The sequence below is a fragment of the Salmo salar genome, chromosome ssa09 (genome assembly GCF_905237065.1).
Source record: "Salmo salar chromosome ssa09, Ssal_v3.1, whole genome shotgun sequence".
NCBI classification, from domain to species: domain Eukaryota; kingdom Metazoa; phylum Chordata; class Actinopteri; order Salmoniformes; family Salmonidae; genus Salmo; species Salmo salar.
Window position 1 is genome coordinate 127,027,996 of NC_059450.1, and position 27,827 is coordinate 127,055,822.

The 27,827-nt window shown below is 45.6% G+C and overlaps 1 protein-coding gene across 1 annotated transcript; it reads right to left on the reverse strand.

The window, feature by feature from the left end:
* Positions 1-54: 54 nt before the first annotated feature.
* On the reverse strand, positions 55-27,827 carry LOC106612758 (short transient receptor potential channel 4). The gene is made up of 16 exons (XM_045687014.1): positions 27,359-27,827; positions 24,429-24,616; positions 23,782-24,000; positions 17,186-17,326; positions 16,789-16,965; positions 16,200-16,400; positions 10,867-11,052; positions 10,566-10,716; positions 6,041-6,180; positions 3,890-4,033; positions 3,397-3,569; positions 2,735-2,930; positions 2,178-2,372; positions 1,335-1,376; positions 840-929; positions 55-648 (listed from the first exon to the last, which is right to left on the reverse strand). Exons 2-16 carry the CDS (start codon positions 24,585-24,587, stop codon positions 55-57), a joined length of 2,808 nt encoding a protein of 935 aa, XP_045542970.1. The 5' UTR covers positions 24,588-24,616; positions 27,359-27,827.

Consider the following 27,827-nt stretch of genomic DNA (forward strand, 5'->3'; position numbering starts at 1 on the left):
CAGTATTCACTCTATAGTCCTTCTACGTAGCAGTCTCATCCTCAACAGTCTGTTTTAACATGGACCCTTGTCTCTTCTCTCTCCCCTCTCTTCGTTTTCTTCCTTCTCTGTACACGTCCTCTCCCTTGCTCCACCCTGCTCCTCCTTCTCTCCATCACAGTCCAGCTCCTCCAGGTCAGCCTCCCCCATCTCCTCAGACACAGAGTAGAGCCCAAAGTCACAGATGTCTTTCCTGGCCGGTCCGTCTTTGATGGAGGGAGTGGAGGAGCGAGAGGAGATGGAAGTGGAGGAGGTGGGGATGGAGGAGGTGTCAGTGGAGGTCCAAGAGGGTACCACAGAGCCGTTGACCAGTCGGTCCAAGCCCTGAGAGGTGGAAGGGGATGTGGACGAGGAGGTGGAGGAGGGGGCTGACCTCTGCTGGAGCATGGATGTGGTGACGTGAAACATGTTGGTCTTAAGCGTGGCCGGGGGGAACTTGGGGGAGTACTTGAAGGAGTGGTCAGGGTAGACCAGACTGGAGGCCCCTGCCCCTTCACTGGGTTTACTTCCTGCTATAGCCACGCCCCCACCCCCACCCCCAGGCCCCACCTTCCCCTTCATCATCCCCAGGACCTCATACCTAAAGCTGGAGATGTCCTGCTTCAGCTCCTGGGGAAAGAAACATACACACATAAACCTTTTTATCTATTTATGACATTTACAGTGGACATTGCACGTCATCTATAATTCATTGCCGGAGATAGAAACAATGCTTATTTTTCGTTTGTAGTCCCTGTCTGGTGCTGAATTCAGATTATTTTTTAAAGAAATGTGGAATGTCAGAGGAAACCAAACCTTACCTTAAAGTTCTCCTCAGTCAATCCTTCCTCTGTCTTGGCATCTCTGATCATGGCTGCTACATATCTCTTCACCAGGTTCCTCAAAACCTCCTGAAAACAACACAGTCCACAGGTTGATAGAATCATATCAAATGCATCCACTCCTGGGTTACTAACAACTTCTGTAGATAATACGGAAAACATAATCCTGAGAGTGGACAGGTACAGGGATGCGTCCCAAATGGCATCCTATTCGCTATATGCTGTAGTGCACTACTTTTGACCGGGGCCATAGAGCTCTACTTTTTGATCAGGCCATAGAGCTCTACTTTTTGACCGGGCCAGAGAGCTCTACTTTTTCACCGGGACTCTGGTCAAAAGTAGTGCATTATATAGAGAATAGGGTGCCATTTGGGAAAAATCTAGTTCAAAATATGTGCATCTACAGAATAAAAAACATTGAAAACTGACACATAATGAATGAGAAATAATCAATTTAAATATAAACATAAATACCTGATACTGGTGGTTTATTCTTACGTTTATAGCAGCCCGTCTCTACAAAAGAGGAACATTAACTTACTCCAAAAGCACACCAGGCAGCATGACTAATCAGTTCATGTGATTTCCTTCTTGGTGGAGAGTTGGCCAGCTAGCTCTGTCATCACCTGCCCATTCTCTGTTAAAGGGAGAGTTTGGGAGTTGGGCAATGAAACCCTTTATCTTCTTCTCCAGAGTCAGATGAACTCGGGGATACCATTTTAATGTCTCTGGATCCAGTATGAAGGAAGGTAGAGGTTGTTTTGTGAGCCAATGCTAACTAACTGTATGTGAAGACTTCCAGTCTTTGCACTATTCTTTTTCGCCAAACTAGCGCATATACTAGTTAGCATTGGCTTGCGAAAGTACTAGTAACTCCCTTCATACTGGATGCAGAGACATAAAAATGGTTATTTGCCCAAATCCCGAACTATCCCTTTAACTTCTAACTGCTGATGCTATCAGAACAGTTATGTCTCATGACGCACGTCTAACCATTCTGGGAAGAACAGGTCATTTCATTCATGATAATTTGTTGAGAACAACCTTCTGGGGCTAGAGGAGAAGAGAAGAAGTAGAATATTCAACTGTGAACTGTTCAGTAGAGTTGCAGAATTCCGGTAACTTTCCCCAAATTCCCAGGTCTTCCAGAAATCCCAGCTGGATGATTCCCGGAATCAGAGGGGAATAAACATGAAATCCAGGAAATCCAACCAGGATTTCTGGAAAACCTGGGAATTTGGGGGAAATTACTGACATTTTACAACCCTACTGTTCAGTAAAATGATTGTTGATGTAGACTAGAGACTTCATCCTCACCCCTATGGTTCCAAATGTTTCTGTTTTCTTGGCCCTGGTGATCTTGAAGATGTGTTTCCTGATCCAGCAGATGAAGTACCAGATTGACTTGGGGCTAGGGATGATGTTGAATGGAGAAGGCAGAGTCCCTCCCTCTTCAAAGTAACTCATCCACAACTTGGTTCTTGCAAACTTCCACTCAATGTCTGCATGATCCTGAACAGAAACAACACATGATAAGCATCTGAACAAGTGATATGAACAAAACTGTGTGATATAAAATGACCGCAGACAGGTTGTTGGGCTCACAAACAAGTGAATGAATTAATAATTTAGCTTTCCAGTGATAGCGTTAGACTCACAGCGATGTGTTGGTATGAGTTGTTCATCATGGCTAGGGTTAGCGTTTGGGTTAAGGTTAGGGTTTCACTCACAGCGATGTGTTGGTATGAGTTGTTCATCATGGCTAGGGTTAGCGTTAGGGTTAAGGTTAGGGTTTCACTCACAGCGATGTGTTGGTATGAGTTGTTCATCATGGCTAGGGTTAGCGTTAGGGTTAAGGTTAGGGTTTCACTCACAGCGATGTGTTGGTATGAGTTGTTCATCATGGCGATCAGCATGTTGAGTAGAACCACCAGAGAGATGACATTATAGGTTCCGAACATGGTGGCCCCTACAAACTCTGTGAACTGGTGGTCTGCCTCCACGTTGGTCACATACAGACTGATCAACCCAAAGACAGACCAGAACAATGACTGGAGTGTCTCAAACAACCTAGAGGAGAGAGCGAGAGATGAGAGGGAGAGAGAGAGAGAATGGGATGAAAGAGAGAGCAAGAGAAAGGGATGAAAGCGAGAGAGAGACAGATGAAAGAGAGAGTGAGAGAGAGTGAGAGAGAGTGCGAGAGAGAGAGAGAGAAAGGGATGAGAGAGGGGGGGTTATATTTCTAAATATATAAGGTAAGCAGGATCTAAAAGAATAGTCAATATATCATAAAAGGCTGCCATTTCAGTTTTGCCCTAATCCAGCCAATTGGCAAAACATACATATCCATCTAAATTAAAAAAAATGTATGGTTGCAAAATTTCAGTAACTTTCCCCAAATTCCAGAAATTCCTGGTTTTCCTGCTAATTGCCTCCTGATTGCGGACATTTTGGGAAAGTTACCAGAATTTTTTAACCCTACCAAAACTTAAACATGTTACAAATGAACACATTATAATGCATGGTCTTTACTAACGTTGAGAAAGCGTTGTTCTGTGTTTCACAGCGGATGCCCTTGCAACCCTTCAATCCCTCGTCTGTCTCATAGTAGAAGTAGAGCTGGTTGAGCCCGTTAGCGAAGGCCAAGAGAACCAGGCAGTAGATAAACAGGAACTTAAGGATGTCCAGCAGCATCCTGCCCAGAGAGATCTGGAATAATGAGGATTATCGTCATACTCATCATCATAATCATCATCATAAACGAGAACCTTTCATACAATAAATTGCAGCTCGGTGCTTTACAGATCAGGGGCCATACTGTATGTATCAATCTTCTCAGAGTATGAATACTGATCTAGGATCAGGTCCCCCCTGACCATGTAATATTATTAATTGTGAATTAAAAGGAACAACTGATCCTAAATCAGCAGTCCTACTCTAAGATGCTTAATACATACTGCTCCTGGACATAATGACAGAAACATAGTATTAAATGACAAATCATGTAAATGTAGTATGATAATCCTGACCTGTAGAGGTCCCAGGTGGGAGTTAGCCGTAAACAGAGAGATGAGGCGGAGGGAGCTGAAGATGTTAGCGATGGCAAACACAGCCTCTGCTACCAAGGTAGGATGCCACATCTGCCATTCGTTCCTGGCCCTGAAGCCACTGTACTGTGGGAGAGAGGGAGTGACAGAGAGGGGAGAGGTCAGAGTCTACTGTGGGAGAGAGGGAGAGACAGAGGGGACAGGTCAGAGTCTACTGTGGGAGAGAGGGAGAGACAGAGAGAAGAGAGGTCAGAGTCTACTGTGGGAGAGAGGGAGAGACAGAGAGGGGAGAGGTCAGAGTCTACTGTGGGAGAGAGGGTGAGACAGAGAGGGGAGAGGTCAGAGTCTACTGTGGGAGAGAGGGAGAGACAGAGAGGGGAGAGGTCAGAGTCTACTGTGAGAGAGAGGGAGAGACAGAGAGGGGAGAGGTCAGAGTCTACTGTGGGAGAGAGGGAGTGACAGAGAGGGGAGAGGTCAGAGTCTACTGTGGGAGACAGGGAGAGACAGAGAGGGGAGAGGTCAGAATCTACTGTGGGAGAGAGGGAGAGACAGAGAGGGGAGAGGTCAGAGTCTACTGTGGGAGAGAGGGAGTGACAGAGAGGGGAGAGGTCAGAGTCTACTGTGGGAGAGAGGGAGAGACAGAGAGGGGAGAGGTCAGAGTCTACTGTGGGAGAGAGGGAGAGACAGAGAGGGGAGAGGTCAGACTCTACTGTGGGAGAGAGGGAGAGAGAGAGGGGACAGGTCAGAGTCTACTGTGGGAGAGAGGGAGAGACAGAGAGGGGAGAGGTCAGAGTCTACTGTGGGAGAGAGGGAGAGACAGAGAGGGGAGAGGTCAGAGTCTACTGTGGGAGACAGGGAGAGACAGAGAGGGGAGAGGTCAGAGTCTACTGTGGGAGAGAGGGAGAGACAGAGAGGGGAGAGGTCAGAGTCTACTGTGAGAGAGAGGGAGAGAGAGAGGGGAGAGGTCAAAGTCTACTGTGGGAGAGAGGGAGTGACAGAGAGGGGAGAGGTCAGAGTCTACTGTGGGAGACAGGGAGAGACAGAGAGGGGAGAGGTCAGAATCTACTGTGGGAGAGAGGGAGAGACAGAGAGGGGAGAGGTCAGAGTCTACTGTGGGAGAGTGGGAGTGACAGAGAGGAGAGGTCAGAGTCTACTGTGAGAGAGAGGGAGAGACAGAGAGGGGAGAGGTCAAACTCTACTGTGGGAGAGAGGGAGAGACAGAGAGGAGAGAGGTCAGAGTCTACTGTGAGAGAGAGGGAGAGACAGAGAGGGGAGAGGTCAAAGTCTACTGTGGGAGAGAGGGAGTGACAGAGAGGGGAGAGGTCAGAGTCTACTGTGGGAGACAGGGAGAGACAGAGAGGGGAGAGGTCAGAATCTACTGTGGGAGAGAGGGAGAAACAGAGAGGGGAGAGGTCAGAGTCTACTGTGGGAGAGAGGGAGTGACAGAGAGGGGAGAGGTCAGAGTCTACTGTGGGAGACAGGGAGAGACAGAGAGGGGAGAGGTCAGAATCTACTGTGGGAGAGAGGGAGAAACAGAGAGGGGAGAGGTCAGAGTCTACTGTGGGAGAGAGGGAGTGACAGAGAGGGGAGAGGTCAGAGTCTACTGTGGGAGAGAGGGAGTGACAGAGAGGGGAGAGGTCAGAGTCTACTGTGGGAGAGAGGGAGAGACAGAGAGGGGACAGGTCAGAGTCTACTGTGGGAGAGAGGGAGAGACAGAGAGGGGAGAGGTCAGAGTCTACTGTGGGAGAGAGGGAGAGACAGAGAGGGGAGAGGTCAGAGTCTACTGTGGGAGAGAGGGAGTGACAGAGAGGGGAGAGGTCAGAGTCTACTGTGGGAGAGAGGGAGAGACAGAGAGGGGACAGGTCAGAGTCTACTGTGGGAGAGAGGGAGAGACAGAGAGGGGAGAGGTCAGAGTCTACTGTGGGAGAGAGGGAGAGACAGAGAGGGGAGAGGTCAGAGTCTACTGTGGGAGAGAGGGAGTGACAGAGTGAGGAGAGGTCAGAATCTACTGTGGGAGAGAGGGAGAGACAGAGAGGGGACAGGTCAGAGTCTACTGTGGGAGAGAGGGAGAGACAGAGAGGGGAGAGGTCAGCGTCTACTGTGGGAGAGTACACAACAACCATCATACAGTACCTTGACATAGGCAACGATCTTCAGAGAAATGGTAGCCAGGTACAGAGAGTTCATAACAAAGTCCATGAGATTCCACCAGTCATGGATATAGTCCTGGAATCCTCCATCCCACATCTGTTTAATCTCTGTCCAGATGAAGCCTATAGGACAGAGACAGACCAGCAGGGTTAATTATGTCCCAAATGGCATCCTATCCATTGCAAAGTGCATTACTTTTGACCAGAGCCCTATGTAACTCACCCTATTCCCTAAATAGTGCACTACTTTTGACGAGGGCCAATTGAGGCCTGGTCTAAAGTAGTGATCTAAATAGGGAATATGGTGCCATTTGGGATGCCGAGTTAGGGTTAAGGTTGTCATGTCTGTCTGACGCCGGGCAGAACTAATCTATCATGTCTCTCTCACTTCTCTGACCTATGGCCACATTCCTCAGGTGAAGAGGGAGTGTTAAAATCAAATCTATCACGTCCTGACCAGTAAAAGGGGTTATTTGTCATTATAGTTGGTCAGGGCGTGGCAGGGGGGGTGTTTGTTTTGTGTGTTTGGGTATTTTGGGTTTAGGTTCTAGTTTTACTATTTCTATGTTTATATCTAGCTTTTCTATTTCTATGTGAGTTTTGGCAATGAACTCCAATTAGAGGTAGCTGGTTGTTGTTGTCTCAAATTGGAGGCCATATTTAGTTGTGTTTGTTTTCACTTGTGTTTGTGGGTGGTTGTTTCTAGTATAGTCTGTGCACCTTACTGGACTGTTTTTGTCGTTTGTTTATTTTGATTAAGTGTTTTCTTTAATAAAATAAGAAGATGAGCACTTGACCCGCTGCGTTTTGGTACCCTTCAACGACGCATGTGACAGAACCACCCACCAAAGAAGGACCAAGCAGCGGAGGAAGGAGCAGCAGGAGAGCTATTTGGAGACATGGACATGGGAGGAGATCCTCGATGGTCAGGGTCCATGGAGCCAGGCTGGGGAGTACCAGCGCCCGAAGGAGGAGCTGGAGGAAGCTAAGAGGGAACGACGGAGGTATGAGGCATTATATCCTCCATTTCAGGAGGTGAGGAGGCAGCCCCAAAAATGTTTTGGGGGAGGCATACAGGGAGTTGGGCTAAGTCAGGGGGAGCCCTGACCTAACTTCCCGGGCGTACAGGAGGGAGCCGTGGAGCAAAAAGGAGCCAGTCAAGGAATCAAGCGAGGAGCTTGACGCGAGATTCCGGAGAGAGGTACTGGCGGAAAGGGCACAAAGGAGCACCTGTGCTTACTATGGGGAGCGACGGATCAAGCAAGCACCATGTTATGCGGAGATACGCACGGTATCGCCAGTACGCAGCTACAGCCCGGTGTGCTTGGTGAAAGCTCCTCACAGGTGTCATGCTAGAGCCAGCATCGAGCCAGGACCGGTGATGCAAGTTGCAAGCATCAGACCGCCGGTGAGGGTTCATGGCCCAGTGTATCCTGCTCCTCGTACTCTTCCTCCAGTGTGTCAGCCCAGTCCAGTACATCCTGTTCCTGCTCTCCGCACTAACCTTGAGGTGCATGTTACTAGTCTGGCGCCTCCAAAGCCAGCCCCACGCATCAGGCTTTCAGTGCGTCTGCCCAGTCCGGTACGTCCTGTTCCTGCTCCTCGCACTAGCCCTGTGGTGCGTGTTACTGTTCTGGCGCCTCCAAAGCCAGCCCCACGCATCAGGCCTCCAGTGCGCCTGCCCAGCCCAGTACGTCCTGTTCCTGCTCCTCACACTAGCCCTGTGGTGCGGGTTACTAGTCTGGCGCCTCCTAAGCCAGCCCCACGCATCAGGCCTCCAGTGCGCAGTCCCCATCCAGAGCTTCCGGTGACAGTTCCCCGTCCAGAGCTTCCGGCGACAGTTCCCCGTCCAGAGCTTCCGGCGACAGTTCCCCGTCCAGAGCTTCCGGCGACAGTTCCCCGTCCAGAGCTTCCGGCGACAGTTCCCCGTCCAGAGCTTCCGGCGACAGTTCCCCGTCCAGAGCTTCCGGCGACTGTTCCCCGTCCAGAGCTTCCGGCGACAGTTCCCCGTCCAGAGCTTCCTGCGACAGTTCCCCGTCCAGAGCTTCCGGCGACAGTTCCCCGTCCAGTGCTTCCGGCGACGTCCTACAGTCCGGAACCGACAGAGACGGCCTACAGTCCGGAACCGACAGAGACGGCCTACAGTCCGGAACCGACAGAGACGGCCTACAGTCAGGAACCTGCAGAGACGGTCTACATCCCTGAGTCTCCAGCGACGATCCTCAGCCCGGAGTCTCCAGCGACGCTCCTCAGCCCGGAGTCTCCAGCGACGCTCCTCAGCCCTGAGTCTCCAGCGACGCTCCTCAGCCGTGAGTCTCCAGCGACGCTCCTCAGCCGTGAGTCTCCAGCGACGCCCCTCAGCCCGGAGTCTCCAGCGACGCCGCGCAGCCCAGAGTTTTCAGAATGGGGACTAAGCCCAGAGCCAGAGCCACCTCCGTAGTTGGAGGATTGGGGGGGGTGTAGCACGGGAGCCGTCGTTGACGGTGGCCACCCTCCCTTCCCTCCCTTTAAGTTTGGGGTTGTTTTGTGGGTTATTTGGGATGCCGTCCTAGAGTTAGGGTTAAGGTTGTCATGTCTGTCTGACGCCGGGCAGAACTAATCTATCATGTCTCTCTCACTTCTCTGACCTATGGCCACATTCCTCAGGTGAAGAGGGAGTGTTAAAATCAAATCTATCACGTCCTGACCAGTAAAAGGGGTTATTTGTCATTATAGTTGGTCAGGGCGTGGCAGGGGGGGTGTTTGTTTTGTGTGTTTGGGTATTTTGGGTTTAGGTTCTAGTTTTACTATTTCTATGTTTATATCTAGCTTTTCTATTTCTATGTGAGTTTTGGCAATGACCTCCAATTAGAGGCAGCTGGTTGTTGTTGTCTCAAATTGGAGGCCATATTTAGTTGTGTTTGTTTTCACTTGTGTTTGTGGGTGGTTGTTTCTAGTATAGTCTGTGCACCTTACTGGACTGTTTTGTCATTTGTTTATTTTGATTAAGTGTTTTCTTTAATAAAATAAGAAGATGAGCACTTTACCCGCTGCGTTTTGGTCCCCCTTCAATGACGCATGTGACAAAATCAGATGAAATTGTATTTGTCACATGCGCCGAATAGAACAGGTGTAGACTTAACCGTGAAATGCTTACTTACAAGCCCTTCCCAACAATGCAGAGTTAAAGAATTATAATAAAAAGTAAAGAGAAAAGAATGGAGCTACTGTATATACAGAGTACCAGTACCAGATCAATGTGCAGGGGGAAGAGATATGTCAGGTAGATATGTACATGAAGGCTGGCTAAAGTGACTCTGCATGCATGTGTGTGTGTACATGTAGGATCTTAATTTGATCACTTTTATGTTGGTGAGAATTTTCCTGCATAGCAGAAAATGCAAACTTGTAGTGTATTTGAGTTTTAAAAAGGCTTCTGAAGTTTATAATTTCAGACTTGATTTACACTACCGAAAAATGTATCAACCCCTACCAAAATGTCCATTAATTATAATCCACATTATCATTTACATTTCCTGTTGCTGCAGGATTATTTTCCTGCTGTAGTAAACTGGCTCAAATTAAGATCCTGTGTGTGTGTGTGTGTGTGTGTGTGTGTGTGTGTGTGTGTGTGTGTGTGTGTGTGTGTGTGTGTGTGTGTGTGTGTGTGTGTGTGTGTGTGTGTGTGTGTGTGTGTGTGTGTGTGTGTGCATGTGTGTGTATCTGAATGTGTATGGGTTTTGTGTGAGAGTGTTGTTCTAGTTTGTGAGTGAGCGTGCATAGAGTCAGTGCAAGATAGGGTCAGTGTAAGTAGTCCGGGTAACCATTAATTAACTAATTAGCAGTCTTATGGCTTGGGGTAGAAGCTGTCTCGGAGCCTGTTAGTCCAAGAGCCGGCGTTCCGGTACCATTTGCCGGATGGTAGCAGAGTGAACTATGGCTTGGGTGGCTGCAGTCTTTGGCAATTATTCGGGCCTTCCTCTGACACCGCCTGATAGAGGTCCTGGATTGCAGGGAGCTTGGCCTCAGTGATGTACTGGGCTGACCACACAACCCTCTGTAGCACTTTGCGATTGAGGGTGGCGCATTTGCCATATCAAGCGGTGATACAGGACAGGTAGACAGGTATGAACAGGTAGACAGGTAGCAAGCCCATGCATCCTGCCATGCGGTTGCACTGAACAGAACACCGTAATGGGAGTTACATAGGAAACACATGGGCTGGGTTGTCTTACAATACAGTGTGCGTACAATGCATGAAAACGAGCTGTAAAAGGTAGATCGAGTATTTGTCTGAAACACAAGCTTGGTTTCTACCATTTCCTGTCAGAATTGTCATTAACTAACATCATTAACACCAATAGCAGTCTACGTGGAATGTCTCGAAAGACGCTCTATATCAGCTGACCTTCTGTGGAGTTGACATCGTGTTATGTATCACTTTGGAGGGAGCAGCATGTGTCCGGGTCTTTCCTTTCTTGAGCAACCATGTTGTGCACCTCTGCGCACGCACACACACACACTCTTACCCAGTACCCAGGGCAGTATCATCCATTCCACCACAGTAGGAGTCGGCCCCTGTCTGTTAGGGTCTGTAGAAACGATGTGCTGGGAGGCCAGCAGCAGCAGGAACAGGAAGGTGAGATATGACGTTGTGTGGCAGATAAACTTGATGAAGGGCTTCCTAAGGATGTAGAAGAAGATTACTTTATTTCCATTAGGTCTAACATAAATTCAACTTCAGCTTCCTGACAGTTTTTTCCCATCAGACCAGGGATTCAAACTGGCAACCCTTCAGTTGCTGGCCTGCCTCTCTAATGTCTAGGCTACTTGCCTGATGAAGTGTCCATAGCGGCTCTTAGGAGAGACCAGGTAGCAGAGGGAGAAGAGGGGGAAGAGGAGGCCGATGAAGACACAGGTTAGGAACTTCCCTGCCCAGTGACGACGCCTCCATCCAGGGAACTCATCGTACCAACGGGACGCAAGCAGCTGCTGACAGTTGGGCTGGGCTACAAACTGGAGGAGGGAGATGGAGGGAGGGAGGAGAAAGAGGCATGAGTGAGGGGGTATGAAGGGGGAGGGAGGGATGGATAGAAAGAGAGAGTGAGTCAGCCTTTATGATACATTACTGATTAGTTGTTATTGGAGACCTGTGTGTCTAATGCAACTTCACAATGTTAAATATTCTTTCTCACTTGCTTTCCACTCCACCTTGACAAACAACTGACACGAAAACAGGCACATCTTAAGCAAGCCTTGGCAGTTGGGTACAGCATATAGAATACTGACAGCAGTAAACATACTCAGCTAATGGAGGAGGTCAATTGACGTCCCAGATTACATTACGTGTGCATCCCAAATTACACCCTATGTGCTATTTGGGAAGCGGTCAATGACTGTTTAGTCTGGTTTAGTCCAGCAGCACCTCCAGCTGTTAATGACCTTAATGTGCCTGATCATTCTGATGAGTGTTACCAGCTGATCTTGGCCTGGTCCCAAGTGTCCCTCCCTGGCATCTCTGTTCCTCTCTAATATCCTCTTCACACACTGTACTGCGCTGTGTCGGATACATTCTCTTCATATTGTCCTTGTCAGCACAGTTCCAGGAACTGTGGTGGGTGTGTAACCAGACCATTACAGTTCGGCTCAATTAGGCTCAGTAGAGTGAAAAGGGTATTTCTCTCAGATCTGCCTCTGCTTACAAGGTTTGATAAGGAACACTCTATCCATCTCAAGCATTATCTAAAACACTCTCTGTCTCAGTCGCTCTCTGACTGATGACCTCACTAATGACCTCATCCCCCACAATGCCCTGCTCTAAGTGATGGGGATCCATTTGGTTGTAATTGTTCGTAATTCCATTAGACTGAGATTAACCTTACGTCACACAGAGCAGCGCAAATGTTCAGCAGATGGTTCTATCAAATCTCACAGAGACAAAAACATAATGATGTTTAATGACGAACAGATTTGACAGACAGGCACTCTTTCAAACAGGAACATGGAGTTCTTTATAAATGTCTTTCTATGGAGTCTTATCTCTGTTCTATCCCTAACCTTAAAGCGATATAGCATGTTGTGTATTTTCAGCAGTGTCATACTGTAAATGTCCATCTCATGGAAAGGGTTTAAAGTATTAAGCAATGAATTTGTGTTTTTTCTGCAGTTCTCAGACCTCTTCACTCTCTACGTGAAAACAGATGCAGTATCCCATTCTACTCAGGAGGGGGCAACATTTCACAACTTCCATTTCATAACTGTACTGTACATGCTCATCTACAGTAAGTCTAGCAGCAACCAACCATAAACCAAACATTCACAATATAGTGCTGTACACCTAACATGAGACAATATTCCCACAAACTACTGACGGCATACCAGCCATGATAAGACCACAAATAGGGAATAGGGTGCCATATGCAATGTAGCCAAGGTTGTTGTTTTCCTGTGTAACATGTTGCTTTCTGTGTAATTTAGATGTATTGTGAGTCAGTATTCCAAGGAAACATTCAGTCAGAGCATTATCGTATTTGTAGCATCATTATTGCTGTATCATTATGTTTCATTATTTTCCCATCAAGGGACTGGACAGCAGACTGAGACATACACTATACAGTGCATTCGGAAAGTGTTCAGACCCCTTGACTTTTTCCACATTTTGTTACGTTACAGCCTTATTCGAAAATGTATTAAATCGCTTTTTTCCCCGCATCAATCTACACACAATACCCCGTAATGACAAAGCAAAAACAGATTTTTTGAAATGTTTGCCAAATTTATAAAAAATAAAACACTGAAATATCACAGCGATTACTGTCTCGAGTCTTCTTGGGTATGACGCTACAAACTTGGCACACCTGTTTGGGGAGTTTCTCCCATTCCTCTCTTCAGATCCTCTCAAGCTCTGTCAGGTTGGATGGGGAGTGTTGCTGCACAGCTATTTCCAGAGATTCGGTTCAAGTCTGGGCTCTGGCTGGGCCACTCAAGGACATTCAGAGACTTGTCCCGAAGCCACTCCTGCGTTGTCTTGGCTGTGTGCTTAGTGTCTTTGTCCTATTGGAAAGTGAACCTTTACCCCGGTCTGTCACGCCCTGACCTTAGAGAGACATTTTAATTCCTCTAGTTTGGTTAGGTCAGGGTGTGATGTGGGGTGGGCAATCTAGTTTTTGTATTTCTTTGTGTTTGGCCGAGTATGGTTCCTAATCAGAGGCAGCTGTCAATCGTTGTCTCTGATTGGGAATCATACTTAGGCAGCCCTTTTTCCCTCCTTCAGATGTGGGATCTTGTTTCTGTACAGCTCTGTGTAAGCCTGCAGAACGTACCGTTCGTTTTCCTTTTTCGTTATTTTGTTTAGTGTTCTGAGTTAAATAAAAGTAAACATGAGCACTTACCATGCTGCACCTTGGTCTCCACCTTATGACGATCGTTACACAGTCTGAACTCTTGAGTAGGTTTACATCAAGGATCTCTTTGTACTTTGTTCCATTCATCTTTGCCTCGATCCTGACTAGTCTCCCAGTTGCTGCCACTGAAAAACATCCCCACAGCATGATGCTGCGACCACCATACTTCACCGTCAAGATGATGCCAGACATTTTCCTCCAGACGTGACGCTTGGCATTCAGGCCAAAGAGTTCAGTCTTGGTTTCCTCAGACCGGAGAATCTTGATTCTCGTGGTCTTAGAGTCTTTAGGTGCCTTTTTCAAACTACATGCGTGCTGTCAGGTGCCTTTTACTGAGGAGTGGCTTCCATCTGGCCACTCTACCATAAAGGCCTGATTGGTGGAGTGATGCAGAGATGGTTGTCCTTCTGGAAGGTTCTCCCATCTCCACAGAGGAACTCTGGAGCTCTGTCAGAGTGACCATCGGGTTCTTGGTCACCTCCCTGACCAAGGCCCTTCTCCCCCGAATGCTGTTTGGCCGGGCGGCCAGCTCTAGGAAGAGTCTTGGTGGTTCCAAACTTCTTCCATTTAAGAATGAGGGAGGCAACTGTGTTCTTGGGGACCTTCAATGCTGCAGAATTTTGTTGGTAACCTTCCCCAGATCTATGCCTCTATACAATCCTGCCTCAGAGCTCTACGGATAATTCCTTCGACCTCATGGCTTGGTTTTTGCTCTGACATGGGACCTTATATAACTGTGGGACCTTATATAGAAAGGTGTGTGCCTTTCCAAATCATATCCAATCAATTGAATTTACAACATGTGGACTCCAATGAAGTTGTAGAAACATCTCGAGGATCATCAATGGAAACAGGATGCACCCGAGCTCAATTTCGAGTCTCATAGCAAAGGGTCTGTATACTTATATAAATAAGGTATTTATGTTTCCATTGAATGCAAACTCCATAGACAAACATTGGCAGTAGAATGGCCTTACTGAAGAGCTCAGTGACTTTCAAAGTGGCACCTTCATAGGATGCCACCTTTCCAACAAGTCAGTTCATCAAATTATTGCCTTGCTAGAGCTGCCCCGGTCAACTGTAAGTGCTGTTATTGTGAAGTGGAAACTTATTGTTGTCACGTCCTGACCAGTATAGAGTATATTTGGTTATTGTAGTTTGGTCAGGACGTGGCAGAGGGGAGTTGATGTATGTTTATGGGGTTTGTCACTGGTCTATGACTGTGTTTATATGTCTAGTTAATTGGGGTTGGACTCTCAATTGAAGGCAGGTGTGTTGAGTTGCCTTTGATTGGGAGTCCTATATAGTGGGGTGTGTTTGTCTTTGTGTTTCGTGGGTAGTTGTTTTTTGCACTGCTAGTTATAGCCTGCGAAACTGTCTCCTGTCGTGTTGTCTGCATTTATTGTTTTTTCGTGATCAACGTGTTTAAACATGATGTTGAGCACACAACCTGCTGCGTATTGGTCCACGTTCTCCGACAGTGATTTCGCGATATCGTCTGAAGACGAGGATCGTGACAATTGTGAAGCAACAATGGCTCATCCATGAAATGATAGGCCACACAAGCTCACAGAACGGGACCGCAGAGTGCTGAAGAACGTAGCTTTTTAAAAATCGTATGTCCTCGGTTGCAACACACACTACCGAGTTCCAAACTGCATCTGGAAACAACATCAGCACAATAACTGTTCGCCAGGAGCTTCATGAAATGGGTTTCCATGGCAGAGCAGTCGCACACAAGCCTAGGATCACCATGCCAATCCCAAGCGTCAGCTGGAGTGGTGTAAAGCTCGCCGCCATTGGACTCTGGAGCAGTGGAAATGTGTTCTCTGGTGTGATGAATCACGCTTCTCTATCTGGGAGTCCGATGGACCAATTTGGGTTTGGCGAATGCCAGGAGAATGCTACCTGCCCAAATGCAGAGTACCAACTGTAAAGTTTGGTGGAGGAGGAATAATGGTCTGGAGCAAATTTTTATGGTTCGGCTAGGCCCCTTAGTTCCAGTGAAGGGAAATCTTAACGCTACAGCATACATTCTAGACAATTCTGTGCTTCCAACTTACTGCCAATAGTTTGGGGAAGGACCTTTACTGTTTCAGCATGACAATGCCCCTGTGCACAAAGCGAGGTCCATACAGAAATGGTTTGTTGAGATTGGTGTGGAAGAACTTGACTGGTCTGCACAGAGCCCTGACCTCAACCCCATCAAACACCTTTGGGATGAATTGGAATGCAGACTGCGAGCCATGTCTAATTGCCCAACATCAGCGCCCAACCTCACTAATGCTCTTGTGGCTGAATGGACGCATGTCCCTGCAGCAATGTTCAAACATTAGTGGAAAGCTTTCCCAAAAGAGTAGAGGCTGTTATAGCAGCAAACAGGGGACCAACTCTATATGAATGCCCATGATTTTGGAATGAGATGTTCGACGAGCAGGTGTCCACATACTTTTGGTCATGTTGTGTAGCTCCAGTAATGTGTTATTTTACTAAGGAAGGATGCCATTTTCAGACACAGCCTGGTGATTACCACAGAATTACAACTCCCATAGGAAGTCTCCACCCAAATCCGGCCATCTATTACTTCTCAATCCTATTTTAAAGATAACAGCAGACGTTAGCTTCATGCTTTTTCCACTGAAATACAACATGTAAAACCCTCAGCTGTACATTGGGAGGGAGAGTCACCTGGCCAAGCTTCAACAAGCAGAAAAATGACAATAAACACAATTTCCTGAGGAAACATTGGTTATGTCTTACCTCTTTCTGTGTGTATTTGATAGCCAGTTTAAGTCTGGCCAGGTCATTGGTGTTCTCATCCAGTAGAGGGTTGATGTCATCTCTGTAGTTCAGGATCAGCTCAAGTTCTCTGGAACTCCTGGTTTGGTCCAACAGGTCCTTGGCAAACTGTTTACACTGCTGAGATAACTCCTCATACTCCGACATAAACTCATTCTCCACCTGAAACAGTCGGGAACTGTTAGTTAACAGTCAATAAACTAGTTAAAAAATCTTTAAAGTCTTTATACTGCTAGGAGAACTCCTTATACTCCGACATAAACTGTTTCCCCACCTGGAACAGGAATAAACTGTTAGTTAAAAGTCGAGCACAAATAAACACTGTCATGGAACGCCGTCCATCTCCTAAAAGGCAGAAGATCGGCGTCTGTGGCTCTCTCTTGTGGAAGCCTTATGTTTCAAATAAGAATGAAGTATGTACATTAATAGTCCATAAACTGCTTATAAAGTACACTGTTGAGACAAGTCCTCACTCTTTGACTCAAACTCATCCTCCAGCTCAATTTAATTAAATTCAATAAACTTAGCAAATATCTGTTAAAAACCCCACCTTGCTGAGTTCTTGTAGTTCCCAGGAGAGCTGGAAGGCTGTGAGGAAAGGGTCTTCACTGGAGAGGGCCAGTAGTGATGGGCTGGCCAGGGCCTTGTAGATGTTGAGACGTGAGCGGGAGTGACGCAGACTATCCACATCAGAGCTGGACACGCACTCCATGCAGTTACAGCGCACCTGGAACACACATATGTACTGGAGAGTTAGTGGAGGGAGGGCAGTATTGTAGCTATCATTCTGTACTCTACTATTGAATCATACTGTATAGTGTAGCGTAGCCTGCTGTGACTATTGTACTGCACTACATTACATACTATATCATACTGTAGCATGTAGTATTTGATCATTTACCATAGTACTAAACCATTGTATAGCATATATCCTGCTTCAGACCCACCTCATGTGGCTGGGGCACAGACACCCCCTTCTGCACCAGCAGTTTGATGATCTCATAGTTGTTGGTGTGAGCTGCTAGGATGATGGGTGTGATGTCAGGAGTGAAGTCAGAGAACTGCTTGTCCAATAGGATGGGAGGAACCTGGAGAGAGGGCGGGGAAGAGATAAATATGGGTCATAGTCAGATAGGGATGATGATGGGCAAGAGACAAAATATGTGTTCAATCCAGATATCGATTGAAGAAGGAAAACTGAATTACACAAAACTGAATTCATAACAACATCGTAGTATAATCAATATCAATACTGCCATAATGTCTCCTTTATGAACCAATAAAATAGATGTACATGGTTTAGGATTTACTTGAGGAGAAGCTGTGTGTGTGTGTGTGTGTGTGTGTGTGTGTGTGTGTGTGTGTGTGTGTGTGTGTGTGTGTGTGTGTGTGTGTTGATTACAGAGGACCAGCTATGCAAGGATCTGTTTCAGGATCACTATTGTTTTCTCTATATATACTACCTCTTGGTGATGTTATTCGGAAACATAACGTTAACATTAACTGCTATGCAGAAGATACACAGCTGTACATTTCGATGAACCCTGGTGAAGCCCCAAAATTGCCTACCCTGGAAGACTTTGTTTCAGACATAATGAATTTTTTAAACTTTTAAACACGGACAAAACAGAGATGCTAGTTAAATGTTCCAAGAAACAAAGAGATCTGCTGTTTGATCTGACAATTAATATTGATGGTTGTACAGTCATCTCAAATAAAACTGTGAAGGATCTTGGTGTCACATCCTGACCAGTATAAGGGGTTATTTGTTATTGTAGTTTGGTCAGGACGTGGCAGGGGTGTGTTTGTTTTGTGTTGTCGGGGTTTTTGGGTAGTGTTCTATGTTTTGTATTTCTATGTTCTATTTTCTAGTTTTTCTATTTCTATGTCTAGTTTATTGTTTTGACCTTCAATTGGAGGCAGCTGTTCCTCGTTGCCTCTAATTGAAGGTCCTATTAAGTAGTGGTGTTTTTCATGGGGTTTTTGTGGGTAGTTGTTTCTTGTTTAGCTGTGTGCCTGACAGGACTGTTTTCATCGTTCTTTTTGTTCAGTGTTCATTTATTTAATAAAGAAGAAAATGAGCATACACATTCCCGCTGCATTTTGGTCCAATCCTTACGACGGCCGTGACACTTGGTGTTACTCTGTACCCTGATCTCTCTTTTGACGAACATATCAAAAATATTTCAAGAGCAGCTTTTTTCATCTTCGTATTACAGCAAAAATATGAAACTTTTAATCCAAAAATTATGCCGAAAAGCTAATCCGTGCTTTTGTCACTTCAATATTAGACTACTGCAATACTCTACTCTCCGGCTACCCGGATAAAGCACTAAACAAACTTCAGCTATTGCTAAATACAGCTGCTAAAATTTTGACTAGAAACAAATCATTTGATCATATTACTCCAGCACAAGCCTCTGGCTTCCTGTTAAGGCTAGGGCTAATTTCAAGGTTTTACTGATAACCTACAAAGCATTACATGGACTTGCTCCTAACTATCTCTCCAATTTGGTTCTGCCGTACATACCTACACGTAAGCTTACAAGACGCATGTCTCCTTATTGTTTCTAGAATTTCTAAGCAACAGCTAGAGGCAGGGCTTTCTCCTATAGAGCTACATTTTATGGAATGGTCTGCTGATCCATGTGAGAGATGCAGACTAGGTCTCAACCTTTAAGTCTTTAATTAATGAAGACTCATCTCTTCAGTAGGTCCTATGATTGAGTAAAAGTCTGGCCCAGGGGTTCGAACGTGAATGGCAAGGCACTGGAGTGACAAACCACCCTTGCTGTCTCTGCCTGGCTGGCTCCCCTCTCTCCAATGGGATTCTCTGCCTCTGACCCTATGAGTCATTCTCTTGCTAGTGCTCTCCCATGCTGTCCCTAGGAGGGGTGCATCACATTGAATATCGCTATACTCGACTTGAGTGGGTTGAGTCACTGACGTGATCTTCCTATCCGATTTTGCGCCCTCTCGGGTTCTTGCAGTGAGGGAAATCTTCGTGGGCTATACTCCACCTTGTCTCAGGGGTAATAAGTTGGTGGTCTATTTATATCCCTCTGGTAGTGTGGGGACTGTGCTTTGGCAAAGTGGGTAGGGTTATATCCTGCCTGGTTAGCCCTGTCCTGGGGTATCGTCGGACATGGCCTCAGTGCTGCTGGTCATCTATGAACATTTGAACATCTTGAAGAATGATCTGGCCTTAATTACCATACTTAATTACCATGTAATCTTATCATCTCCACCGGACACAGCCAGAATAGGACTGGCCACCCCTCAGAGACTCGTTCCTCTCTAGGTTTATTCCTAGGTTCCTGCCTTTCTAGGGAGTTTTTCCTAGCCACCATGCTTCTACATATCTGCATTGTTTTTTTCTATGAGGTGTTTGGCTGAGTTTCTGTAAAAGCACTTCATGACATCTGCTTTATAAATCAATTTGATTGACTGATTGACAGGGTTTAATCATTTAATGTGAGTCCCAAATGGCACCATCATAGGGCTCTGGTCAAAAGTAGTGCACTATATAGGGAATAGGGTACCATTTGGGACACATACACAGTCTGATTGGTCTCCCTCTGGGAGGAGATGATAAGGAAGGAGGCACTTGAGTGGCCACTTCACTTACAGTATGAGGAAATACTAGGTAACAGGATTACATTACTGTTCCCTTTACTGCAACAACTCAGATCTAAGTGATGTTCCCGTAAACCACAGGCCTTCTTGTCATTGATTTCTGATGTTCCTGATGGTGTGCGTGCATTCGTGTGTGGTCCAGATAATGTTTCTGCATAACAAAGTTATGTTGAAACAATTACTAGCATCGCTGCCAGTTAGGTCATGTTGTTGAGATGGAGTCTGACCTTACTATCATTATCTCTAAACTCCCTCAGAAGAGATGGAGAAAGATAGGTGAAGAAAGAGATGGAGAAAAATAGGTGGAGATACAGTAGAGATGGAGAAAGAGAGGTGGAGATACAGTAGAGATGGAGAAAGAGGGATGGAGAAAGAGATGTAGAGATAGAGAAGAGAGGTGGAGAAAGAGAGATGGAGAAAGAGGGGTGGAGATACAGTAGAGATGAGAAAGAGATGTGGAGATACAGTAGAGATGGGGAAAGAGAGTTGGAGATACAGTAGAGATGGAGAGAGGTGGAGATACAGTAGAGATGGAGAAAGAGAGGTGGAGATACAGTAGAGATGGAGAAAGAGAGGTGGAGATACAGTAGAGATGGAGAAAGAGAGGTGGAGAAAGAGAGGTGGCGATACAGTATAGCTGGAGAAAGAGAGGTGGAGAAAGAGAGATGGAGAAAGAGAGGTGGAGATACAGTAGAGATGGAGAAAGAGAGATGGAGATACAGTAGAGATGGAGAAAGAGAGATGGAGAAAGAGAGGTGCAGATACAGTAGACCTGGAGAAAGAGAGGTGGATATACAGTAGATATGGAGAAAGAGAGGTGGCGATACAGTAGAGATGGAGAAAGAGAGTTGGAGATACAGTAGAGATGGAGAAAGAGAGGTGGAGATACAGTAGAGATGGAGAAAGAGGTGGAGAAAGAGAGATGGAGATACAGTAGAGATGGAGAAAGAGAGGTTGTCACGATCGTCGTAGGAACATTCAGAGATAGAGAAGAGAGGTGGAGAAAGAGAGATGGAGAAAGAGGGGTGGAGATACAGTAGAGATGAGAAAGAGATGTGGAGATACAGTAGAGATGGAGAAAGAGAGTTGGAGATACAGTGGAGATGGAGAGAGGTGGAGATACAGTAGAGATGGAGAAAGAGAGGTGGAGATACAGTAGAGATGGAGAAAGAGAGGTGGAGATACAGTAGAGATGGAGAAAGAGAGGTGGAGAAAGAGAGGTGGCGATACAGTATAGCTGGAGAAAGAGAGGTGGAGAAAGAGAGATGGAGAAAGAGAGGTGGAGATACAGTAGAGATGGAGAAAGAGAGATGGAGATACAGTAGAGATGGAGAAAGAGAGATGGAGAAAGAGAGGTGCAGATACAGTAGACCTGGAGAAAGAGAGGTGGATATACAGTAGATATGGAGAAAGAGAGGTGGCGATACAGTAGAGATGGAGAAAGAGAGTTGGAGATACAGTAGAGATGGAGAAAGAGAGGTGGAGATACAGTAGAGATGGAGAAAGAGGTGGAGAAAGAGAGATGGAGATACAGTAGAGATGGAGAAAGAGAGGTTGTCACGATCGTCGTAGGAACATTCAGACCAAAGCGCAGCGTGATATCGGTTCGACATATTTTTATTATAAGTCAACCGCACAAAAAGAAAAAAAAACAATAAAGAATAGACGAACATGTGATGCTACGGAGTGCTCACAGGCAACTACACATAAACAAGATCTCACAAACACAGGTGGGAAAAATAACTACTTAAATATGATCCCCAATTAGAGACAACCAGCTGCCTCTAATTGGGAACCATACAAAACACCAACATAGAAAAAGAAACTAGAACACAACATAGACATAGATATACTAGATCACCCCCTAGTCACGCCCTGACCTACTACACCATAGAGAAACAATGGCTCTATATGGTCAGGGCGTGACAGAGGTGGAGAAAGAGATAGAGAAAGAGAGTTGGAGATACAGTAGAGAGATGCCACAATCTCCTCTGATAGAAAAATCAGGAAGTAAATACACTCTTCTATTACACTCCTCTCTCTCTCTCTCTCTCTCTCTCTCTCTCTCTCTCTCTCTCTCTCTCTCTCTCTCTCTCTCTCTCTCTCTCTCTCTCTCTCTCTCTCTCTCTCTCTCTCTCTCTCTCTCTCTCTCTCTCTCTCTCTCTCTCTCTCTCTCTCTCTCTCTCTCTCTCTCTCTCTCTCTCTCTCTCTCTCTCTCTCTCTCTCTCTCTCTCTCTCTCTCTCTCCATCTGATGGAGGGACTGAATCCTAATTCAGATGTAATACAGTATGGTGTATGTAGACATTGTCTCAATAGCTAACCAAATGGGTGGCTCTATGCGTTCTTGTCCATCTAGTTAAAAGGGCCTCAGTTGAATCCAAAGTGTTTCAGAGCAACTCTGGTGCTGTGGGAGTTTTCTTTGAAAATGTGTTTGAGAAGTGTTCAGCCCCCATAGACTTTCTCTGTAATGGTAGGTGTGTGTGTGTGTGTGTGTGTGTGTGTGTGTGTGTGTGTGTGTGTGTGTGTGTGTGTGTGTGTGTGTGTGTGTGTGTGTGTGTGTGTGTCAGACCTACTGTATTCTGTTCTATTTCTGTCCTTTGTTTAAAACTATCTAAAACATAAATGTAACCTTGATAATGCACGCTGTAATTTGATTAAGTGTTTGCATTTCAGGACTGTGTATGTCTTCCAGTTACATTTCATGTTGTATTTTTGGCCCTCTACAAATGAGAGTAATAGCCACACTAAAATATATTTTTTCAAGACAAATGGTTGAGTTCAAATAGCCTAATATCATAATTCAGTATATTGTATCATTTGTTGGGAAGAGTTTTGCCTGGTCGTTTCTGTGATGGCCACAGCCCCACTCTCACTTGTGTGCTCTTTAGTTAGGCCTAATTATGACATGCCAATATTGTTACTGTTTTAAACATGTGTACAGACGCTAAATACTTGTTCGCCCAAGTGCCCAATTATCTGTGTAATTCGAGTGACGCTATTTTCCTTCAGTTTGTGCATTTATTTCTAATGCTTTGAGCATGTCCTTGTGTGTTGCCGCTTCTTGGAGCTCCCTCGCTCCCAACCCACATATGTGTACTCTCCCCTTCAGAGCATACAGAACACTGGCTAAGCCAGTGTGGTGGAATATTCTAATGAAGTGAAAGAGACTTTGTCATTTCTTCAAACTTTATTTAATATCAACTAATTATTGCAATAATGAGACCACTAGATAATGCTGTTTGTTATATAGCTGATACTAAGAATGCTTAGTCATGGCTGGTTCCACCCCTCCCATAAGCCACCTTGGTTCATCTCCTGGTTATCTGCACGGGATACCAGGCTGATTATGAGACAATGAGGGATTGGTCTAAACTCTTCCAGGGAACTAGAGTAGGGAACTAGAGTGGAAACCATAAAAACACAGCATTAGTAGGACAGAAATGTCTTACTATTAGTTAAATATGAATTGTTAACCATTAATATCAAATAAATCAGGTAAATATGTAATTCACACCAGATAGAAATACCTTGAGCTCCCTCACAGGTGGCTTTGCCAGTGTTCTATAAGTTCTGATGGGGAGAGTGTCCATATCTGTGTAGGCTGTAGGGACATTTTGTTGTCATAGTAATCACAGCATGTTTCCTAACACCAGTAGGAAAGTTCAGTTTGATTTCCTTTTAGTACTGAACCAACAAGCTTTACAGTTACTGTCCCCAAGGCTCTTAACCACTAGGCTACCTGCCAACCCAGGAAATACATTTTTGGTAATGGTTTGTTTGTTTTTGTAAGTCATTTTGACTATCTTCCCGACATGTCTATTTATTATAGTCACCCCTCCACCAAGTGACTATAGCCAACACCCAACAACAGGGTGCCATTTGGGAAGCACGCTGTAACTATCCTACCTGTTTCTCCCCGCTGGGCTTCTTGTGGTTGAGCAGCAGTTCCACGGCCCCCACCACCTCTTTACGGATGGCGTGTAGGAGAGCGTCACCGACGTACACGTTATAGGTGAGCAGCAGCTCTATAATCTCCAGGTTCTCATTCTCTATAGCGATCAGCAGAGCTGTGCGGCCCAACGGGTCTATACAGTTAATGTTGATCCGGAAGTAGATCTCTGCCTCCTACAAGCGGGAGGGGGAATGACAATGCATGATTACTTAGTTTTACGGTATCAAGATAGCAAATTGTACCTCCCTCCCTCCCTCTTCCTGTCTCTCTCTCCACTCCTTCCTCCTTTCCCCTCCCTCCCTCCCTCCCTCCCTCCCTCACCTCTTCCCTTTCTCCATCTCCCATCCCTCTACTCCTTCCATCCCTACCTCTAGAGCTTGTTTGATGGAAGTATAGTATGCTTTCTCCTGCCTCTTTAATCTCCCCCTACCTTCCTCCCTCTCTCCACCTCTTTCTCCCTCCCTCGCCACTTGCTCCTTCCCCCCTCCCTCTCCTTCCTTCTTCCCTACTTCCAGAGACCGTTTGACTGAAGCATAGTCTCCTTTCTCCACCATCCCCTCCCTTACTCCCTCCCCTTTTCCTCTCCGCCCTGCATCCCTACCTCTAGAGCCTGTTTGACTGAGGCATAGTCTCCTTTCTCCACTGCTCCCAGGTAGTTCCTTTCCAGGCCAGACAGTTCAGACTCGGCCCTGACAATCCTCAGAGGAATCCGGTCCCTGTAGGAGGAGTTGTCTGTCCTGCGGTAGTACAGTTGAGACATCGCTGCTACTGCTAGGCAATCTCACTCACCTAGGCAGGTTAGATTAGATAACATTGATTACCTCTTATCTACATTTTGGGGAGGCAGTGGACAGAGATAGGGACACAGATCAGTAATGGCTGGGTGAATGGTTTGGTTGCTAGTAGGAAAACGACTTAATGCAGACTGGACTCACTGGACAGACGTTTGGTATTTTATTTACATCTTTGCACCTCCAATAAGTATAATATGTTTTTTTGTGTGTCATTTGTATTTATGTTGTAATTTTTTCGTTGGTGGGGGGGTTCAATATACAAATTCATATAACTTAACTTGCATATTCAGTTCATATTGTATTTAATTGTGGGCTGCCACTCCAAAATAAAAATGTAACATTTAAAAAAGTACATAAATACAAAGTATTGATCATTATGATCATATTAAAAAGTTTTAAAAGTAATAATTAATTTAGCATGTAGAGGAATAGAAACAAAAGGAAGTGAGCCTCCACCCGCAACCACCCATTCCATTCCCCCAACCCCACCCAACCAACATGTCTCCATGTCTTTTACATAAATCATCAGTGTCATTATTCTCCTAACCATCCTGGCTATTTCACATCCGGCAGTGATTGGGAGTACCATAGCGCAGCAGACAATTGGCCCAGAGTCTTGGCCCAGAGGTTTGGCCGGCGTTGTAAATAAGAATTTGTTCTTAACTGACTTGCCTAGTTAAATAAAGGTAAAATACTTTATTTTAATTTTTATAACCACCAATGTAAATTCTCACTGTAATTCTCCTTTGTTGTTAGCAGGCACAAAGCAACCTGGTCTCAGAGAAAGACGTATAATATTAAACTCAGAAAAAAAAGAAACGTCCTCTCACTGTCAACTGTGTTAATTTTCAGCAAACTTAACATGTGTAAATATTTGTATGAACATAAGATTCAACAACTGAGATATAAACTGAACAAGTTCCACAGACATGTGACTAACAGAAATGTAATAATGTGTCCCTGAACTAAGGGTGGGTCAAAATCAAAAGTTACAGTCAGTATCTGGTGTGGCCACCAGCTGCATTAAGTACTGCAGTGCATCTCCTCCTCATGGACTGCACCAGATTTGCCAGATCTTGCTGTGAGATGTTACCCCACTCTTCCACCAAGGCACCTGCAAGTTCCCGGACATTTCTGGGGGGAATGGCCCTAGCCCTCACCCTCCGATCCAATAAGTCCCAAACATGCTCAAGGGGATTGAGATCCGGGCTCTTCGCTGGCCATGGCAGAACACTGACACTCCTGTCTTGCAGGAAATCACGCACAGAACAAGCAGTATGGCTGGTGGCATTGTCATGCTGGAGGGTCATGTCAGGATACCACATGAGGGAGGAGGATGTCTTTCCTGTAACATACAGCGTTGAGATTGCCTGCAATGACAACAAGCTCAGTCCGATGATGCTGTGACACATTGCCCAGACCATGACGGACGCTCCACCTCCAAATTGATCCCGCTCCAGAGTACAGGCCTCGGTATAAGGCTCATTCCTTTGACGATAAACGCGAATCCGACCATCACCCCTGGTGAGACAAAACCGCGACTCGTCAGTGAAGAGCACTTTTTGTCAGTCCTGTCTGGTCCAGCGACGGTGGGTTTGTGCCCATAGGCGACGTTGTTGTGATGTCTGGTGAGGACCTGCCTTACAATAGGCCTACAAGCCCTCAGTCCAGCCTCTCTCAGCCTATTGCGGACAGTCTGAGCACTGATGGAGGGATTGTGCGTTCCTGGTGTAACTCGGGCGGTTGTTGTTGCCATCCTGTACCTGTCCCGCAGGTGTGATGTTCAGATGTACCGATTCTGTGCAGGTGTTATTACATGTGGTCTGCCACTGGGAGGACGATCAGCTGTCCGTTCTGTCTCCCTGTAGCGCTGTCTTAGACATTTCACAGTACGGACATTGCAATTTATTGCCCTGGCCACATCTGCAGTCCTCATGCCTCCATGCAGCATGCCTAAGGCACGTTCATGCAGATGAGCAGGGACCCTGGGCATCTTTCTTTTGGTGTTTTTCAGAGTCAGTAGAAAGGCCTCTTTAGTGTCCTACGTTTTCATAACTGTGACCTTAAATGCCTACCGTCTGTAAGCTGTTAGTGTCTTAACAGCCGTTCCACAGGTGCATGTTCATTAATTGTTTATGGTTCATTGAACAAGCATGGGAAACAGTGTTTAAACCCTTTACAATGAAGATCTGTGAAGTTATTTTGATTTTTACAAATTATCGTTGAAAGACAGGGTCCTGAAAAAGGGACGTTTCTTTTTTTGCTGAGTTTATATGTCCTCCAAATATCATAACTTAAGTCATCCAATGTGTACATACTATACGTCCTGTAATTCATAGGATATTGTATGACTGCTATTCCATTCATTATGTAATGTGTAATACTAAATAGAGTGGGTCAGATCTACATAATAAATCTTACTAATTGCCATGAGGCCAGGTTGACTTATTCCGACGTTCAAGGCAGTAAAGCAAAGATCCAGCGGAATCTAAATCGACAAAAATCCGGAGTCTAACAACAAAGTCAGCAAAGCAATTATATACATTTTCTGGATAACATAATTATGTATTAGTTTATTATCAAATTAATATGACATCAACTGCTGGTAATAACTGAATTTGGCTAAAGCCATTAATTTCCTCAAACGTTCAATGTGGTTGTTCGCAGGGCATCCCATCGATGCCAATATACTATACAAATGCATTTTACACGCAAGCAAAAACACAGCTGAACTTACCCTCTCAGTCCTGTACGTTTTGACTATGACATTTGCTTGTCAAAAAATGAAACACCTCTTTTCCATTACTTGAAACACATAGGCCTACAACAGCAGGTCTTCTGTGGGTTGCAGAACAGAAATAGGACGAAGAAAAACTATTCCACCTTGTTCCTTTGTGTATTCCAGTTGACAGAAGTAGCCTATACTGAATAAGGAGCCTAAAGTAACGTTATAATTAGAGGAAGCTAATAGTGTCTTCCTCTCTGGTCGCGATCAAAGATATTTGCAAAATAAATTATATTCCAGAATTGTCAACATAATTCCATCAGAATTATCCGGACTCGTAAACAACCAATTCAGTAGAAGGTGTGATCTTGGATGTTTTAAAGTGCAAGAAATCCACCCTCGTTGAAAACATTCCCAATCAAGCCCATTTGAGGAGACACACACATCCTCTTCGCTGCCTCCAGCTTCGCGCGCTCTTCGG